General features: G+C 38.1%; 2 protein-coding genes across 2 annotated transcripts; both read left to right on the top strand.

Moving 5' to 3' along the window:
- The first annotated feature begins 177 nt into the window (after positions 1 to 177).
- LOC113079626 (pyruvate dehydrogenase E1 component subunit beta, mitochondrial-like) lies at positions 178 to 6,719 on the top strand. Its single transcript, XM_026251871.1, has 6 exons — positions 178 to 380; positions 4,129 to 4,156; positions 5,900 to 6,007; positions 6,082 to 6,144; positions 6,230 to 6,277; positions 6,349 to 6,719. Exons 1-6 carry the CDS (start codon positions 178 to 180, stop codon positions 6,640 to 6,642), a joined length of 744 nt encoding a protein of 247 aa, XP_026107656.1. The 3' UTR covers positions 6,643 to 6,719.
- Positions 6,720 to 10,118: 3,399 nt separating this feature from the next.
- LOC113079628 (BTB/POZ domain-containing protein KCTD6-like) lies at positions 10,119 to 17,510 on the top strand. The gene is made up of 3 exons (XM_026251874.1): positions 10,119 to 10,400; positions 10,750 to 10,859; positions 15,963 to 17,510. The coding sequence occupies exons 2-3, from the start codon at positions 10,833 to 10,835 to the stop codon at positions 16,647 to 16,649; spliced, it is 714 nt and encodes a 237-aa protein (XP_026107659.1). The 5' UTR covers positions 10,119 to 10,400; positions 10,750 to 10,832; the 3' UTR covers positions 16,650 to 17,510.
- The last annotated feature ends 2,934 nt before the right edge of the window (positions 17,511 to 20,444 follow it).

Genomic DNA, 20,444 nt, shown 5'->3' with positions numbered 1-20,444 from the left:
GGTCAGACTGATATTGGGCATTCAAGGGCAATCTTTTTATAGACTATATCAAAATTAGATATACATAAAGGTTAAATGTCTTACAGCGGAGTCTAATGTCATCCCCGGCGGCCATCTTGTCACCCAGAGTCACTACCAGCTGTCATCGACACCTGAACAAGCCTGTCAGCTGTAGATATGTCCTCTGCAGCAGGAGAAGATCTTCCATCCCCATCTGTTATCAAGGACCAGAGCTACCACCTGCTGACTTTAAAACACAATGGAGGTCTGGTGATTCCATCAGGAGGCACAGTGAGGATCATCAGGGCAGCAGAGAGGGTCATTCGTCAGGCATCAGCCAGTACCAGACGATCACAGCCCAGCAAACTGCGAGAGGACGTGTACATCGGAGCACATCTGTGAAATGCAGTATGGCATAGATAGCCACCACCATACGCTGTTAACATTAGTCGTGTCCCTGTTTTTTAAGCTAAGGCTGCACCACATTGCTAAAATGACTAACCTTACCTTACAGAGCAACAACATGCGACAAAAGCTCAATAAAACTGTCCTTTTCAAAGGGCATAAGCCCAAGCTATGTTTTTTGGGTCACTTTTTTTAAACAGTAGTTCTCTCTACAGGGTGGGGATTTCAACATGCAGCATTTCTTTATGAATATTTGTAATGGGGAATCTTGTACCTATTTTTATTTCAAATAAATGTCACTTTTATAATACTTTTGTGTAATTATTCCATATTTTGTGTAGTGATTCTATATCAGAACCCCTGACAGAACCCCTTTGAGACCAGGATTATGCTTCTACACCAACAGGTTGCCAAACAGTAAGCCTTTTATTGTCAGTATGCATTTTGGGTTACCAAAGGTCATGTGGGGAGTTTCCATAGGGCATTTTACACAATGAGCATACCTTGGCAAATAAATGGTCTACAGTACTCATATTTCATTCTATATTAATCTTCTTTTGCACACAGTTTCACAAGACCTGGTGCTTGGGCTCAGTTGTGTTTCTAAAATCATATCAAGTGACCTAGAGGGCTGAAATGTGGTCAGTTGAATTGCTTGTTATCCAACAGAAAGAAACAAATATATTTTAGCCTCTATAGCTCTGTGCCAGTACTTCACACAATTATTCTGATTATTTCCTAATAAACTACAGGGTCTCGGCTTTCTAAAGAGGTCAGACATTTGATGGTAGGCCAAAATAGCTGGGAACAGTGATCTCTGAAGTAGTTACAATGCAATGGCGAGGGGAAAAGCCTAGTAAATGGCCCAACCCTGAAGAAGTTCAATATACATGTAATAATTAAAATTATCATTTAGATCTATGATTTCAAAGACGTAAACGATCACAAAGGCGTTGGAACACTACTGCGCATGTGTGGTCCTGAAGCATTTCCGGTAGCGCCATTTTTAAATCTCAGCTCGGGCGAAACAATCATTTACATTTTAAGTCTAGCAAAAAAAGCAAAAGCTGCAGTATTTAAAATAATAAAAATAATAATAATCTGTGATTAGAATTACAGTTTTAATGTGACTGAGGTGCAAACTTACGAAGAACATTAAAAGTAGTCTTCCCGTCGCTCTAACTGATGCTGCATGTTCAAAAGACATGGCGCCGAGTGCATTTCGCAGTCTGGATGCAATTAACCTTTCTGGTTAAACTGAAGCAAGACAAACAGTGTCACTTACGTACTTCTCATGGTTTGTCGCCAAGATGTCCTGGAAGGCTTTTAATGGATATTTCACTTTCTGTGTATCTCTACGCAAATATTCATTTTCATATTTATTTTCACATCGCTTTCCACAATACATATCGTTTCACTGCAGCCTTACAGAACATGCATGTATATATTACAACACTAAATGAATGCTAGGATACTAATCAATACATGACATTGTTACTGATTTCATTTGTTTACAAATGTGTGCTTAGTTTGGACAAGTTTGTTACCATGTAACAGTGCGAGAAAGCATTTGAATGCTCTATCTGAGCCATCATGTTATCACAAATAAACTAGGTGAATGCAATTCAATTCTGGCCACCGTGTTTTACATATACTTGTATAAGCTTTTTTAAAGATAAAAGTACATCCTACACGCAGATTGATAAATGCACACACACACCCAGGGGCGCTGCACAAGATCCCAGGTCCTAATGTTCAAGTGTGGCTGAAACCCATGTCTTGCATACATCTGTGCTTAGTGGTTCTTGAAGCACTGACTCCAGCTGCAGTCCACTCTTTGTGAATCTCCAACACACTTTTGAATGGGTTTTGTTTCACAATCCTCTCCAGGGTGCGGTTATCCCTATTACTTGTACACTTTTTTTCTACCGCATCTTTTCGCCTCTCTATTAATGTGCTTGGACACAGAGCTCTGTGAACAGCCAGCCTCTTTTACAATGTCTTGCCTTAGAGTGGATTTGTAGTTGCATTTCGGTTTGAGCACATGCTGGCATGCCTGACTGCCACTGCTCCCAGATTCATTTTTATTTGAATTATTGTTTTTTAATTGTTACTGGTATTGTTTGCTTAGCTTTGGTTTTATTATAGAGTTATTGTTTGGTGCTATACTCTGGGTGTTTCATGAATTTAATTTTATGAGGATGAAGCCTTCTCCGCTCTTTGTATCGGTAGGTCACATTTGTTTCAACACACTCCTTGGAAATTCTATGCCATCCTCTGTACGTTCACCATGGATCTAGACGCGGTCTCTATGGAGGCAAGAAGTTTGCCTCCCCAGATGCCAATTACATCCCAGTAATTTCATCACGCCAGTTGAAATCCAGACTGCGATCCAGACCCTATGAATTTTTGTCCAGTTAGGTTTTTATCTCCAAGTGCTGTAAGGGGCTGAACCACAGATAGTGAGGATGGCACTGATTAATATTAGATCTCTGTCATTGTTTTGAATGACTTTTTTAATACAAATTCTCTTGATGTGTTATTCATAACTGAAACATTGTTGAAGCAGGACGAATTATTACCACTCGGCGAACTTTCTCCACCGGACTGTGCATTTTTTAGCACTTCTAGGCATTCTGGCCAGGGTGGAGGTGTTGCAACTGTTTTTAAAAACAATTTTAAAAACAAACAATTAATTACTGATGTGTATTCCAGCTTTGAAGTGCAGTTAACGAGAATTGATAAAGGGGGCCCTGTTTTATGTGCACTTGTTTATAGACCTCCGAAATTTAATAAGGATTTTATTCAACAGTTCTCTGAGTTCCTTTCTAACATTGTGTTTCAATGTGATAGACTGCTGATTCTTGGGGATTTTAACATTCATCTCTGTTGAACATTCAAACCTCTGGTGAAAGAGTTTGTATGCCTTATTGAATCTCTAAGTCTGTCACAATTTGTTTTTAACCCTACTCATAATTTGGGGCATACGTTGGATTTGGTGTTTTCATATGGGTTTCCCATAAAGAATTTTAAAGTTATTGATGCCACCCTTTCAGACCATCTGCCAATTGTGTTTGAATCTGTTTATGCATCTCCTCTTCCCATATGCCATCAGCCTGTAAGTTTTTCTCAACTTCTTAAATCATTGACAGCCAGCTTATTTTCCAAACATTTTCACACAAATTTTGTGGATGCTGTCTTCTTCAGCAGTTTAAACAACGATGAGATGGTGGAGGTTTTTACTAAGTCTTTTTCTATCTGCCTAGATTTCGTTGCTCCCCTTGTGCCTAGGAAAGCAAAGGGAAGGGGATCTACTCAGCCGTGGATAAACGATACCACCCGCTTTCTTAGACAAGAGTGTCGTAAGGCTGAGCAAAAATTGAAGAAAGATAAACTCCAGGTCTCATATGAGTGTTTAAGAGACTGTTTAACAACCTACCAGAAGACAGTCAAAGAGGCGTAATCTGTATTTCTTTCTAATCTTATAAATGAAAATGCTAAATCGACCTCAGATGCTGTTTAAGACAATAAATTCTATACTAAATCCTCTTCCTTCCACCTCCTTGGAACCATCTTTGGAAAGTTGTGAGTGTGCGTAAAAAAAAATTTTTTTTGTAAACAAAATACTGGATATTAAATCTACAATTAAACCATCATCTTATGAGACTCCTGTTAATGATTTCACGACTGATTTGCTAACTTGTTTTCACCCTGTGTCCTCAGTGGTGCTTGCTGTTATTGTCCTCAAGCTGTGAGTCGAATGTGATCCCGGCTCACCTTTTTAAGGAAGTGTTTGCAACCCTAAGTCCGGCTGTATTATCTATCATCAATAGCTCCTTAGCAAATGGAGTGGTCCCATCTAGCTTTAAACATGCAGTGGTCCACCCCCTGCTCAAGAAACCAAATCTTGCCCCCTCTATTCTCAGTAATTACCGATCCATTTCAAAGCTGCCTTTTATTTCAAAACTTTTAGAGAGAGTTTTCTTTTCCCAGCTAAATTCATTTGTTAACTTGTCTAATACTTTAGATACGTTTCAATCCGGTTTTAGATCACTGCACAGTATGGAAACCGCACTGTTGAAAGTCAGTGATGATCTGCTGCAACTTCTAGATTCTGGCTCCTGTGCATTGCTAGTCCTATTGGACTTCAGTGCTGCATTTGATACAATCGACCATAGCATTTTGTTACACAGATTGGAAAAGGTGGTGGGTATACAGGGGGTTGCGTTGCAGTGGTTTTCCTCCTATTTGAAGGATAGAACCTTTTCAGTGAGCATTGGAAGTGTCTCTTCTCGGTCAGTTCCCTTGTCTTGCGGCATTCCCCAAGGGTCCATTTTAGGCCTGTTATTTTTCTCACTGTATATGTTGCCCCTGGGTTCCATCTTTAAGAAAAATAAGATCTCGTACAACTGCTATGGACACGCTCTCTGACTGTTTTGAAAAGATAAAATGTTGGATGGCTAATAATTTTTTGCAATTAAATAAGAGCAAAAGTTAAATTCTGATTTTAGGTCAGCATAGTCATAAAAATAAAAAAATGTCCTGTCTTATAAAGATTTGGAAACCGTAATCCACGCCTTTATAACTTCGTGCTTGGACTATTGCAACTCTATAGCGGCTTGCCTAAAGCTGCAATCTCCCATTTACAAATTGTGCAAAACGCTGCAGCGAGGCTTCTCACCGGTACTTAAAAGAGGGATCACATCACTCTTATTTTAGCATCCCTTCACTGGCTTCCAGTACAGCTCAAGATCCATTTTAAAATTGTTGTTCTTGTTTACAAGGCTGTGTCTGGCAAAGCACCAAAATACATCTGCGATCTTTTAATTCCTTACTCTCCTCAAAGGGCTCTGAGATCGGGTAGTCAGTCTCTTTTAACCATCCCTCATTGTCACTACAAAACTAAAGGTGGGCGTGCATTCGCTGCCACAGCTCCCAGACACTGGAATAGCCTGCCTATTAATGTGAGGCTTGCTCCTTCACTGACAAGTTTTAAATCTGCTCTTAAATTTCATTTTTATTCTTTATTGTTATTTGCCTTGTTTTAAATGTGCAGCACTTTGGTTCAACGTTGTTGCTGCTTAAATGTGCTTTAAATGTGCTTTAACAATAAAAATGACTTGACTAGCCCTCCTTGTGTCAAGCCAGCAGTCTTCCCTGTGTAGCCTACAGAGCTAGACTGAGAGACCATTTAAATACTTTGCAGGTGTTTTGAGTTAATTAGCTGATCAGAGTGTGGCACCAGGTGTCTTCAATATTGAACCTTTTCACAATATTCTAATTTTCTGAGATACGAATTTGGGATTTTCCTTAGTTGTCAGTTATAATCATCAAAATGAAAAGAAATAAACATTTGAAATATATCAGTCTGTGTGTAATGAATGAATATACAAGTTTCACTTTTTGAATGGAATTAGTGAAAGAAAGACATTTTTGATGATATTCTAATTATATGACCTGCACCTGTAAAATTAATAGCATTTTAATGTTGCAGGTAACAGTTCGAGATGCCCTCAAGCAGGCCATGAATGAGGAGATGGAGAGGGATGAACGGGTTTTGCTCCTCGGAGAGGAAGTCGCACAGTATGACGGTGTATACAAGGTTAGATGCAAATAATTTTATGATACTTCACTTATCAAAGATACCCAAATTAAGTTGCTTGTGTTGGGTTGCAGGTTAGCAAAGGCCTTTGGAAGAAGTACGGTGACAAACGCATCATTGACACACCAATTGCAGAGGTAAGAATGATGATAAACTTGTCCAAAATTCATCTATGTTTGTTTTCAATTATGTTCAATAAAATTTCCTGATCTTTCCATTCAGATGGGCTTTGCTGGCATCACTGCTGGTGCTGCCATGGTGAGTTTTCCTGTAACATTGATAAAAGAATGTGAGACTGTTTCCAATCTATCCCATCACATCCTATTTCAGGTCGGTTTGAGGCCATTGTTGAGTACATGTCCTTCAACTTCTCCATGCAATCCATTGATCATATCATCAATTCTGCCGCCAAGACCTACTACATGTCTGGCGGCCTGCAGCCCGTCTCGATGGTGTTCCGCGGGCCCAATGGAGCTGTGCACGGTGTGGCGGCTCAGCACTCCCAGAGCTATGCAGCCTGGTATGGACACGTTCCCGGTCTGAAGGTGGTCAGTCCCTGGAGCTCCGAGGATGCCAAGGGCCTTCTGAAATCAGCTATCCATGACGACAACCCTGGTGAGTTCCTCCCTGTGTGACAATGATGATCACAGCAAGTGATCATCATCTTCACAAGATACTTTTCCTTTAAGAGGGAAGAACAAGAATGATGACTCTCCAAATCAGACAACTCCAAAGCTGGTTTGAGTTCTGCGATGAAAAACACAGACATCAATGGTTTTAATGAAATGAGCACGTAATCATGCTGTTGTTGCATCAAAATGTGAAGTACACCGACAGGAGACAACAGAACCATTTATTTTCTAAAAATAACTTACATAAAATCTCAAAAGAATGATGCTCTCCTATGTATCTGGTTTTCAACATCTACAGAAAAAAAAACATTATTTTACTCTTAGTAAAAAAAAAAAAACTGATAACAATGAATTATGAAGTTTACTTGCCTTAAACGGTCTTTCCCTCTCTTCCAAAGAAGCTGAGAAAACTGCCTCCTCACACAAGCAGACTTCTGTGTCCTTAACTCCAAAGTTAGTTTGAGTTCTGCAAAGAGGGACATCAATGGTTTTAATAGTTTATGAACATATAATCACACTGTTGTTGCATCAGATTGTGGAGTAAACAGGGAGGACACAACAGAATGAAGTTATCTTGTCTCTGGATTTCAACATCTACAAAACCAACATTATTTAGTCTTAGTAAAAAAAAAAAGAACATGAAGGAATTCTGAAGTTTACTCTCCTTAAATCCGTCTCTCCCTCTCTTCTGAAGAACACCGCATCCTCCTCACACAGTCTGACTGAGACTCTTCACACAAACAGCTTCTGTGTCTTTAACCCATAGACAGTAAAAGAAATGGACACAGCGACCCCATTGGATTCAATGGAGATAAATGAAGTCAATTAGAAGCACGCACTTCCTGGGGGTCAGGCGTACTGTGCAGACTCAAACTGAGCTTGATGACGTAGATGTCACGTGAGCAACCTGTAAGTCCTCTAATTGCTGTGCCAAGAGAAATCTGAATCACCCACCAATCTTCCAGAGGAGGCGAGCGTGAACAGGAGCACATTTTGATAAGTATTCTGATTAATTCTCTCCCTTGACTTTATGCCTCCACGTCCCCCCGATAGCCTCATAGACAGTAAAAGATTTTCTGCAAGGTTCTCCTCCTGTCCATACGGTAATTTCTCTACTGTGCGGCAGAGAGTCGCTGGTTATGACGCAATCGTTGGCCTATTTTTTTTTTACAAAAACTGTTTCTACGGGACCATAACGTAAGATACAACGTAATGGAGACTTTTATACATTTTCGTGTTTCTTTAGAAATAATTAATGGACAAATGGAGTCTTTAAATGCCTCAGATGTAAAGTTATTCGCTGTCAAAGTGACGCCAAAATGAAGGGGAGTCCATGGAATGCTAACAGCAGGTGGGGGTCTGCTAGCCAATGGCGGCGCCCAGGGGTGCTTCAATAAAATATGAAACCCTGCCCACCTGCTTTAACCCTCGGCCTGAGGACAATGAAGACACAAGCTCAACAAGTCTGAAATATCATATGTGAAACATACTTTTAACAATTACCACTTCAACAGCTTCACAATAATTATGATAGTCTTAACTACACAATGCCGTTTCCTTTAGGAGACTAACGTACATTCAGTTTAACCGCGAAAAATAAGTCAACAAATTAACATGAGTGTAACGTAACCATAACCGTCTATTAACACCTCAAAAAGTGCAGATAAGGTAAAATCTTATGGTGACATGCGTGCTCTCCTTCACGTCCACGTTCCTAACCCAGCTCCACTGGGTTATAATACAGACTGATTTTCAACCCAAACTTCGGTTAAAACAACCCAATGTCCTACGCAGCAGTGTCAACTCAGCATTTTTTAGAGTGTATCCCTGCTCTTAATTGGCCGGCAAACTCACCTGACCTTAACCCCATAGAAATGCGATATGCCAGACCCAAGAATGCAGAAGAGCTGAAGGCCACTATCAGAGCAACCTGGGCTCTCATAACACCTGAGCAGAGCCATAGACTGATCGACTCCATGCCACGCCGCATTGCTGCAGTAATTCAGACAAAATCAGCCCCAACTTAGTATTGAGTGATGTACATGCTCATACTTTTCATTTTCATACTTTTTAGTTGGCCAAGATATAAAAAAAATCCTTTCTTTGTATTGGTCTTAATATTCAAATTTTCCAAGATAATGAATTTGGGATTTTCGTTAGTTGTCAGTTTTAATCATCAAAATTAAAAGTAATAAAAATTTGAAATATATCAGTTTGTGTTTAATTAATGATTATAATATACAAATTTCAGTTTTTTGAATGGAATTAGTGAAATAAATCAACTTTTTGATGATATTCTAATTATATGACCAGCACCTGTACTTTCATAAAGATTAGGGAGTGTGACATTCCAAACATACCCATCTTCGTTTTCTTCTCAGTAAAGTGATTTATTACTTCTTCTTTTCTTTTCTTTTTTAATTCAAGGTCGGTCCCGCTTTCAGTTACCTTGACGCCCCTGCAGTCCGAGTCATGGGTGTAGATATTCCAATGCCATACGCCAAGATTTTGGAGGACAATACCTTACCACAAATCAAGGACATCATCTTCTTCGTCAAAAAGACTTTGAATGTTTGTGTAGGTCTTTCTGTTACATGGCTCTTCATTCATTAAAATGATATACTCATTTTGACCCCCAAAGGAGGTTTTGGTGTTTATTATGGCTGTAAACAACCAACCATGTGTATTATGCTGTAAAGTCTATACTGTAAACTAAAGTAATAACATTTTATCAAAAAGGGTTGTAAGAATGCTTGTGATTTCTTTCATTTTGTTACATTTTTGCAGTATTGAAATTAAGCATAGCCATTAAAGAGAGCTTTGTAAAACTGTCACACCAAAAGTTGCATAAAATTCATTTTATTTACCGTTTTGTAAGGTAATATTTTGCCTACTTGAAAGTAATACACAAACAGTAATTATAATGAAAAAATCCATAACATGAATAACAATCCAATTTGATTGACCTTGAACTTTTTGGATATTTGTTTTGTGTAAATATATCTTAGGAGATCAGTCTCAGTCCATGTGATTATAAGGAATTTAGTCTTAAATATTCAATTGGTAGAACTGATGACAGTTGAGGTCTGTTACAGTTGTTATTTATTTAAAAAGTTGATTATCATTTCCACAGAAATGTAATGGTTTATATCTAATTTACTCAAAACCAATTTAGATCTTAAAAGTGTAACCATATATATATATATATATATATATATATATATATATATATATATATATATATATATATATATATATATATATAATTATTATTATATTATTATTATTTATTATAGTGAAATACTGGAACAAATCTGGCAAAGGAAATATTTATAAATATGTTACACTTAGTCATAATCATAATAAACTTCTCCAGTATAAATTCTGCAGATTTATGTGTTTTGGGTGACCGTTATAGATTTAAACAGGGCGGGTATTTGTGTAATGGGCGTGGCTTGTGTCGTGGGTGTGTCATTTCCGCTCATCCCACACTGATGTCCCTCTCATCCGTCCTCCTCTGTGTGAATCCATAAACAAATAGAGCTATTTTGCAGCCTTTACTCAATCAAACGAGTCTCTTTTGAACATAAGGCTTTCAATATTTACTTCTATTTTGAAAAAGTAACGAAAAGCCCCTAAACTATCCCTGTTTATTTCCCCTATCCTCCATAATCCAGATGCTAAACGAGAAGAAACAACTGAAGTCCATCGGACGAGGAGCAGAGACTAAAATCCCTGAGATTTAACGTATTTGCAACGAGGTAACGTAAATATAAGCAATCCGTTTTTATTCGCATTAAGCGATAAATTGTTGTTTACGCACGTTGTGTTGATTAAGACGTCACGCAGCGGCTATAAATTATGCGCGTGGTGCATCATCTTTTAATCATCATTAATTTCATCCGTATAGATTGCTGCTTTCCGTAGCTAGTTATGTTTAATGTTTTTCTATTTGAGACGTTGTAAAAATCTGTGCTGGGATGCTGGGAAATCCTTAGCTGTCCTTCACGTGCGTCATTCATTTCACGATTCTAATGTTTCCACGGTGATTTCATCACAACTACTCTTGAATGTCGTCTATACTGTAAAGTATTGTGTATATTTCTTTAGTTTGCTGCAGGTGAAGTGTTTCTACCCCAAAAAGGCTGCTGAGAGCGTCATTCATTGCATCATTGAAAAGGACCATTGGCCACATGGAGAATGGAGACTGGGCACACATGGTAAATAAACGGATGGAATAAAGCAGCGGTTCTCAACCCAAACCCAAAAATATATATAGGTCACACTTTATTTTATGGTCCAATTCTCGCTATTAACAAACGATTAACTATGATTTTGCCTCAATAAATTCCCAATTTGCTGCTTATTAATAGTTAGTAATGTAGTTATTAAGTTTGGGTTTGGGGTAGGATTAGGAATGTAGAATACAGTCATGCATAATAATTACTTTATAAGTACTAATAAACAACCTATGTGTTAATAATAGACATGCTAATAAGCAATTAGGTAATAGTGAGAATAGTGAGTGTTACCATATATATTTATATATATATATATATATATATATATATATGGAAGTATTACAAGAAAACAAATTATTTTGTTGGTTTCTGGAGTGTTGCTAGGTGTTGGTTAGGGTATTACTAGTCTCAGCCTCAGACGTCACGGCCACAAACAGTTGGCTAAACGTCTGATGAATAGTGTTGAAGTCGTTATTGGATTGGTTGAATTCTACAGGATTTCCGTGAGATGTGTTTGCCACGTTCTTTAATGTTCTGTCTGGAAAGCAAAGATACCGTGGCGCCAAAACCCACGGCGAAAGTAGAAAGCCGTTATGTTTACAACTGTGACGAACAGCAGTATCAACTAAACGCTGGATTTTCAAAAGTATGTTAAATATTTAAAGTCTGCGGCATATAATCTTTAAAATACGTCTGAGAGTTTTTCACACCAGTCTGCTATTGTGGCAACATTTCCATGCTGCGGAACTTGATGATGAACAAACGAACTGTGATTAGTTGTTGGACATGCCGGTTAAACAGCCTCGTGGGTGAGCCTTGGCCAATGAAAGCTGTCATGAATTCCTGAGCTTCAGCTTGAAGGCCTGGCTACGCAAGAATAGGGTATTACTAAATAATTGCTCCCTGCCTTCCAGTAAACCCCCCATGTCTTTATGATATTCTAGTGCAAGTATTCACAAATATTTTTGTCAACCGACCCCTTTTGATATAAAATATTAATGTGATATATTTTAAGTTAATATCTCAATAATTTAACATCACATTTGCATGTTCACAGTTATCTAAGGGCGGGCATATACTGTACGATTTTCATCCGATTTTGAGCCGAATTCTGACTCGTGCGACTCTTTTTTGGGTCGGTTCAATTTTCAGCATTTTCGTGCGTCGTTTGTCGTGCAATGTTCGTGCAGTGTACAAGGGGAAATGAGAGGCGATTAACCTCTCCCGACCGGCAATCGGTTGGTCGGATGGATTTCTGACATGTCAGAAATTTTGGTCGCCTCTCGTGAGGTATTGCACTGTTGAAGAAGGGCTACGAACCGTTTTCTGCGTGTCCCTCACTGCGAGTGCGCGAAACCATAAACGAAACCATGGTGAGACGGCGTGTAGTGTGGACTGAAGTGATGGAAAACGTGTGGAGTTATGTCAAAGAAAGAAAAAAAAGAGGGCAGAAAACACCTGCTTACCTCCAGTTCACGTTGCAAAATGTATAAACCATATTGGCCACGGCCTCCGAGCCACCTGCGCGTCTAGATATGCCTACGGCTTTTTTTTTTTTTTTTGACGTTTCAACACACAGAATTGTGCATATCACCAAAGCAGTGCGTTTATCCCAGGAAATCATGTTTATTCAGAAACCGCCAACAAACATCCAGGTTCTGAGGGATCCTACGTGTTGATTCGGTTGATTCCTCATGTATAGTGTGAGCAGTCAAATCGCAACTCGACGATCGGACCGTACAGTGAGCGCATAAAAATCGTGAGCTTTGACTTTACATGGCAAGCGATCTACTCGTACAGTGTGAGTTGGTACCTTGCCGAAATCGCACAGTGTATGCCCGCCTTAAGTTGATTAATGGCTGTGCAGTTGCTAGAGTGTTTTGTGTGGTTTCTAGGGTGTTGCTAGACCAGGGTTGTCCAGACTCTGTGCTTGAGGGCCGGTGCCCTGCAGAGTTTAGCTTCAAACCTAATTAAACACACCTGATGCAGCTAATCAAGGTCTTACTAGGCATACTAAAAACTCCCAGGCAGGTGTATTGAGATTGAGTTGGAGCTGAACTCTGCAGGACACCAGCCCTCCAGGACCGAGTCTGGACACCCTCGTTCTAGGCTGTCGATAGTTTTCAACATATTAGCTCATCTCTCACAGTAATACTAGAATATTGCCATAAAGTTACCTGAACCACTTTATTGGTAAATACAAAAATGCACTGTTCACACAGCCAACAACGTTCTGTCTTATTACCGGTAAAGCACCATTCAGACATCCATTTAAAAACGCTGGTAAATTCAAACATTCATGCAGCACTTTTGGCCCAAAGACATCGTTCAAACTGAACTACACAGTGCGGAGTAAATGTGTCATCTGCATCAGAATGTTATGATTGGCCCAGAGTAGACATCCTACGTCGCATTTTGAACTTGTACATGCACATATACCGGTAATCTTCATTATGCATTCACACACAAATAATTTAGGTAATTTACTGGTAATGTTACAACTTCCATTACTGATAAATTGTTGGAAAGGAATTTACCAATATTTCTGAAAAGTTACTATTCACACATGGTCTCGTTATGGTACTTTACCGGTAAATACTTTATGTGTGAAAGGGGCTTTTGTTAAACAGGTGCCAGGGTGTTCTGGGTAGTTAACTAAGAAGTTACTGAACAGTTGCTTGTCACTTTAAGAACAGGACCTTCAATAATTCAAAGAGGATATGAAAACAAGCTTGAAGAGTCAGCCATTTTGTCTTAAGCTAATGGTTCAATTTGTCTGAGAGTTACACGATGTTTGAAAACCTGTCATGTGACATTTACCATACTACTGATGTGAAGCTCAGTATATCATATTTGAGTTACCATAGAAACTAATATTCTAATATAACTAAGATATTTTTAGTGCTGCTGAAAGCAGCAAATGTTGTTTTCCAGGCATCTGTGGCCATCTAGCATTGCTAGAAAAAACAAGTTGGTTGACGTTTTGCTCGCTGCAGCTTTGTTTTGATGGTCCAACAACTGGAACAGCCCTGAATCAATGGATCTGTGGGGTAACTTGTTCTAGTCTAAAAAAATCACATTCAATGCTTTGTACATCAAATATTTATGTTCTTGGGGGTTGAAGATAGATACAGTTACTCGTTGTTTATGTTGATTGCGTAGCTCAGCGTTTCTCAATTCCAGTCCTTGCAACCTCCAAACGCACATTTAGTATGTTTCTCTTATCACGTATGGCAATTGTTCTATTTGATCGTAAGTGACCTGTGAAGTGGTCACAGAATATTCTGTCGTGATTCCAGTTCGAAAAAAGTGTATATGTTCCATTCCAAAAGGGATTAAAGTTTGCAAGACTTGAATTAAAATTGTATTTATTTAGCTGTTGATCCAGTTTCCTGCAGAGTTTATTTCCGACAGCTGCGCGGTTCACGTGAAATAACGTCGACTGGCTTAGCTGTTGGTAGGCAGTCGCTAGGGTGTTGTGGGTAGTTGCTAGGACATTATTAAATGGTTGCTTACCACCTTAAGAACACGGCCTCTAAAGACTCAAAATAAAATGAAAACAAGCTTGGAGGGTAAGCCATTTTGTCCTATCCCATTGGTCCATTTTGTCTGAGAACAAGGTTTTATGAAGAACATGGCTGAATTCCAAACTCATGTGGTGATTTAATCCATACCTCCTGAAGCTTAGGCCCTGTTTACACTATTGCGTTTTCATTTTTTAAATGTTGATCCTCATTTACAATGGTGTTTTCACTGTGTTTCAGAAACAATCTCTGTCCATATTACAGAACCTTGCATGTCGCATATCACATGATCATGACATTCATGCATACTGGGCACGCGTGTAAAAGTGTAAACAGGAAGCTGGTTGCTAGTCACTGGCAGGTACTCAGTGGGCATGATGTTATTGTTTACATGGTCGTCAAAGATACACAGAGCAATCTTTTTCAAAAAAATCTCAGTTTGGTCTGTTTATACTGAAATGCTAACCCAGAGTTTTCAAACAATTATTATTTAGTACAAAAATGCACTAGTGTAAATGTAGCCTTAAGCCTTGTTCAGACTGTCAGCCCAAATCAGATTTTTGTGCATATTTAGATGGTCTGAACAGCAACAAACTACATGAAATAAACATTTTGCAAATCCGTTTTAAAGTGCATTTATATGTGGTTTGGAATCCTTCTCAAATCTCATTCCTGGAAATCTGTTTCAGTCTGACCAGTCAATCGGATATAGCGATCAGGTTGGTCAGGCCACGTAAAAAAAACACATTAGAAGCTTTTGTAGAAAACATGCTTGTGTTGTTGCGAAGTGCAAGTCAAGCAGAAAAATTAAATATACTGCTAGTATTCGGTGCTCTTTGAGTTTTGAAACCCAACGGAGACGGCAACAAAGAATAAAGCCACACATTCCAGCTTCCTGCATTTCTGCCAATGCCTCAAAAAGCGAAATATAATACACGGTGACATCAACATGTTGTCATATCGCAAGACAATTTGTTTTGCAAATTGTATTGGTGTTATTGTTTTTAGCATAGGGATAACAATGCAATATCATTGCCATAGAAACCAATGCACATTCCGTAAAGCGAAAGAGCACATCTGGACACACAAATATAATATGAACAGTTCAGATACACTGTTTGGACAGTCAGATACACTGTTTGGACAGTCAGTCATCTAGATTGGGTTCCAATTGGATATGCACAAAATTGGCATTAGGCTGACTGTCTGAATGAGGCTTTAGTTTACATACTAGAGTTTCCATAGAAATCAATCTTATTAAGGGTTTTGAAAGCAGCAAATGTTGTTTTTGAGGCTGGACCCCAACAAATCTTCCATGGTCAAACAGTTCACTAGAAAAACCAAGCGGTTTTAAGTTCTGCTGGGAAACAATGTAAGTTTGAAGGCTCAGGAACAAGAACAACACCAAATCAATGGATCTTTGTGGCAATTTATACCAGTCTAAAGTGGTCTTTTCAGCAGTAATCTGTTGAGTGTTTGTAGCATCAGTACAAGCACCTTCTTGACATTGTCAGCAAGAACAAAATGCATGTAATGTTTATGTTCTTCTTTGTTGTAGATGATGGATACGGTTACCCTAAATGTTGGTGGCCATTTGTACACCACATCGCTTTCCACCCTCCAACGTTATCCGGACTCAATGTTGGGTGCCATGTTTCGTGGTGATTTTCCCACCACACGAGATGCCCAGGGCAACTATTTCATAGATCGAGATGGTCCTCTATTCCGTTACATCTTGAACTTTTTACGAACCTCGAAACTAACGCTTCCATGTGACTTCAAAGAAACAGAGCTCCTTCGGAAGGAAGCAGACTTTTATCAGATCGAGCCCTTGATCCATTGTTTAGGAGACACCAAACCTCTTTATCCATTGGACACATTTGAGCAAGTGGTAGAACTTTCAAGTATTCGTAAGCTGTCCAAGTACTCAAACCCGGTGGCAGTCATTATCACCCAACTCACTATCACCACCAAAGTTCACGCGCTACTTGAAGGCATCTCCAACAACTTCACCAGATGGAATAAACACATGATGGACACCAGAGACTTTCAAGTGTCTTTTACCTTTGGACCATGTGACTACCACCAAGAGGTTTCCCTTCGGGTGCATCTGGTGGAGTACATCTCCAAGCAAGGCTTCACAATTCGCAACACGCGGGTGCATCACATGAGTGAACGCGCCAATGAGAACACGGTAGAACATCACTGGACATTTTGTAGAGTTGCGCAAAAGGTTGAAGACTGATTGATGCTGCAGTCATGTCTGAATATAAAAATATTTATTGGTAAAATTCAAATAAATTTGAGCAATTACGAGTTTAACAAAGATATGAGTGATTTTTAATAGTTGCAAACTCATAATTAAGGTAATTCTGAAATTACCTGTACACACCACATCTCCACTGCAGGTCCGTTTGAGGCAGCCAGTAATGAAAATGCACAATGAAAATGTTTTTTGTTGTATTTGGGTGAACTTGTCCTACTGAGTTTTATGCATCTTCTCACCCACTTCAGATGTTTATAGACAAAGGGAAACTGAACAATTTCTAGAACTACTATATACCTCATATACCTGGAAAAAGTGACCCAATATTTTCTTAATTTCCAAATCCATATATGCAACCTAAATCTGCATATATCTGAAATGTTAATATATAATGCATCAGTGTTTAATATACAGTATTCAGTTGTATTTATAGTATGTCTGCAGATATTTTGTCCTGTGATTGAGTCCTTCAACTGTAAATGGTTTGCATGATTCTGTGGTATCTGCACTATTGTTGATTCAGTATTATTTCCCCTTTGATATATCTGAAAATGATGTAATTCGCATGATGCTCAATGTTTTGTTGCCAAAAGCTTTGAGCAAAACAATACCTCTTATGACCAGCTTTTAGACCAGACCAAATTTTGGAGTTAATGTCACATTTAAAATACAGTTTAGTCTCAAAATGCATGTAAGACTCAGGTTAGCATCTTTAAAGCTGAGAACATCCATTAAAATGTAAGAATTCATTCGTGTGTGTAATGAATTTTGACCTAAACATTAAAAACAAGCGTTTCATCATACTTTGTTTTTATTTGGTTGTAGACATTTTTGAATAACATTTGACTGGAAGAACCCTTTTTTCATTAATTTATTAAATTAATTTTATTAATGGAATTATTTAAATGATTATTCTAATGGAATTTTTTGTGCCACTCTTTCAAATGCAATAATTGAATAAATAATAACTGTATTATCTAAATATATTTTATTTTGCTTATATATATATATATATATATATATATATATATATATATAAATAATTTTTATTTTTATTTTATTTTTTTGTGGGGAAGGGGGATTGCCTTAATCATCTTGTCTATTGAGCATGACATTTAAGATAATGGAAATGGCACATCTAATATATGTATAATTTATTTTTAGTGTATTTGTCACAATCTTGAATTTACATCTAAGCATCTATAAACATGTTTCTTTTTTTGTGAACATGGCATTTAAAGAGGCAGTATGTATTTCTGTGCCACCAGTGATGCCAAATTAAATTTCAGTCCATTTGTTTAAGTGGTGTTGCATAGCAACAATAACCCAACCAATGGTGTAAGTTCGGAGTGAGGGATGTATTTCTGATCAATGATAAATATGGAAATTTGTTTAAATTATCTTTTTATGCAATACAGCAGTTTTAGCATTTAAAAATACCAACCTTATCAGTATTTAAAGAATTTTGGTTACTAACCACTAAACGTGACGTGACTCATTAGTCATGTTTCCCCTTTCATTAATCATAAAAAACTTTGTACAATGGCCATTAGCATCAGTATTCACCAATACTAGATTAACTAGCATGGCCTATTTTGACTGACAGCTATATCATATTTATTTTTTTGTGTAGCATTGTGGTTTTATTAATGATTTACTCAGGATATGTGCTGCTGCCACAAATCTAAAAGTGATGTCTATCAGTAATGTGTGCATGCAGGTGTGCTAGTTCTATTTTGGTGTTCTCTAATATATTGTGTCTATGTTGAAGCAGTTTGTTTTTTTCTGAAGAAAAGGTAAGTGGTGTTTACACATGTAAAAGTCACCGGGTTTTATGCTAGGGTGGTTGAAATGGAGTTGCAACGTTTTTGTTTTTAGCACTTTACTGTGCAGTTGCTAGGTGCTCTGTGTGGTTGCTAGGCGGTTTCTCACTATCCTCTGTAAAACTATCCTCTTCCACTATTCTCTTTTCATCTTTGGCCTAGCTGGTCTTAATTAAGGAAATTGGCAGGACACCTCAACAAACAGCATGATTAGAATAATCCAGTTACTGAATGTTGTGCACCCCACCAGTGATGCCTTTCTGCCATTACTGGGCAAGCTAAATGGCCAAGGTTGAGCTGGTTAGCATGGTAGCATCAGCTCCTGCTGGTAGATGCTGCAACTACACCAACTGCCTGCAAAAGGAGCAAAGAAAGCTAATGCTAAGGTGCTAATGCTTCCTTAGAGATACAGTATCATGTTCATTACAACTCAGCGAATACTATAATATCCCATGTACAATTAAATGTGTTTCGTTTTGTTCACTTGTGTATATTATTTAAGCTTTCTTCATTGCAGAGCATGTCCTGTGTTGACTGGCATTGACCCATTCACCAAACCATAAAATGGCCGCCATCAGAAGGACTGAGAGGATGTCCCTCCATACCAAAGATAAAAATAATTTGAATTAGAATCTTCTAATAAAGCCAGAGTTAGCTTCAGTATTGCATAAACTAGAAAAACTCTAGTTGACTAGTACCACTCCATACCATGGGTATTTTTATAAACAGAGCTTTTCCTTCTTCTGTTTTAAAAAAATCTCCATGCACATGGAAACGCAAACACATGATGCTATGATGCACTGTCAAGAGCATGCCAAACCAACAGGTGGCGCTATAATCTAAACGGTAAAGCCATGTTGGCCAATCAGAAGCCTGAAAAAGTTTCAAGTAGATGGAGATAAAAGTGCAGGCTCTGATGTAAAAACCCAAAAACTTCGGTTTCGCTGTCTAGACGATAACTCTGTAACCAGATTATTTGAAAACCCTCAACCTGGCAGGAGTTTTCAAAAATGTTCGGTATCAGTGACCTGGCACTGTGTTTACATGTGCGTTCACATGTGGACAAACAGCCAAACCGCGTAGAAAAACAGTTTTAAAGATAACCATGTTTGTGTGGACAGGGCCTATGCTATATGATATTCCCTCTTGAAATGTCCAACTTTTGAACATAAAAACATTCTATTATCCGCTAAATGTTTGCATAAGAAAACAATATGCTATCATTAGCATTGCGGTTCATTATCATAAAAAAAAAAAACTAAAAAAAACTTAGCAACCAAATTGTTGAGGATAAACGATGCAATGGTAGTATGGCATGAAGGTCTACAATTTTCAATATGGGGGATATTTTGTTGTGGTTCTTTTAGAAGGCTATACAAATATTGGCTGAAGAGGTTGTGTTTGGGAAGTTTGATTAATTATTGTTGGTGCTCAAGAAAGCCGCCATGTTAATGTGATGTCATATGACCACATTTCAGCAAAATATGTGAAAAACGTGCTTGGAAGTCCAACTTCTAGTGGTGTTCTTTTGTATTTTCCAAGTACATCGTTGTAAATTCCAACCAACATTCCTATCATTATTGTTGAGCATACTTCAATCCCATTTGTGGGGGTTGGGCTCCTGCTCACCCATCCCCCACTACCAACTGCAAATCCTGTAGGAATATAATCACCCTTTTGTGATGTTTTTTTATTATTATTATTAAATATATATTTACATATATTTTATACATATGTATATCAAGTTATTTATGACAGTTCATGGCTATATTAATAATAACACTATAAATAAATGTTTAATAATGTAATGGTCTGTGGTCTGTTTTTTTTTTAACTTTTATGTTACATAAATATTTCTGCACCATTGTCCACAACAACATGAAAATCTTCTTTTGCACCTAAACAATTTTTAATCTTAGCTAGCTAGCTATTTTCGCGATGGCTCCGCCCC

This window comes from Carassius auratus, unplaced genomic scaffold (genome assembly GCF_003368295.1).
Source record: "Carassius auratus strain Wakin unplaced genomic scaffold, ASM336829v1 scaf_tig00028799, whole genome shotgun sequence".
NCBI classification, from domain to species: domain Eukaryota; kingdom Metazoa; phylum Chordata; class Actinopteri; order Cypriniformes; family Cyprinidae; genus Carassius; species Carassius auratus.
Note: the sequence above shows the minus strand (reverse complement) of the source record. Positions and strands in the feature narration are given on the sequence as shown.

Bases quoted from the DNA above. Each gene is read 5' to 3' on its own strand.
- LOC113079626 (XM_026251871.1), top strand. From the start codon at position 178: ATGTCCTCTGCAGCAGGAGAAGATCTTCCATCCCCATCTGTTATCAAG. The intron at 381-4,128 runs GTACATCGGAGC...CTGTGTCCTCAG, and splicing joins AGCAAACTGCGAGAGGACGT to TGGTGCTTGCTGTTATTGTC. The intron at 6,008-6,081 runs GTTAGATGCAAA...GTTGGGTTGCAG, and splicing joins AGTATGACGGTGTATACAAG to GTTAGCAAAGGCCTTTGGAA.
- LOC113079628 (XM_026251874.1), top strand. From the start codon at position 10,833: ATGGAGAATGGAGACTGGGCACACATG. The intron at 10,860-15,962 runs GTAAATAAACGG...TCTTTGTTGTAG, and splicing joins ATGGAGACTGGGCACACATG to ATGATGGATACGGTTACCCT.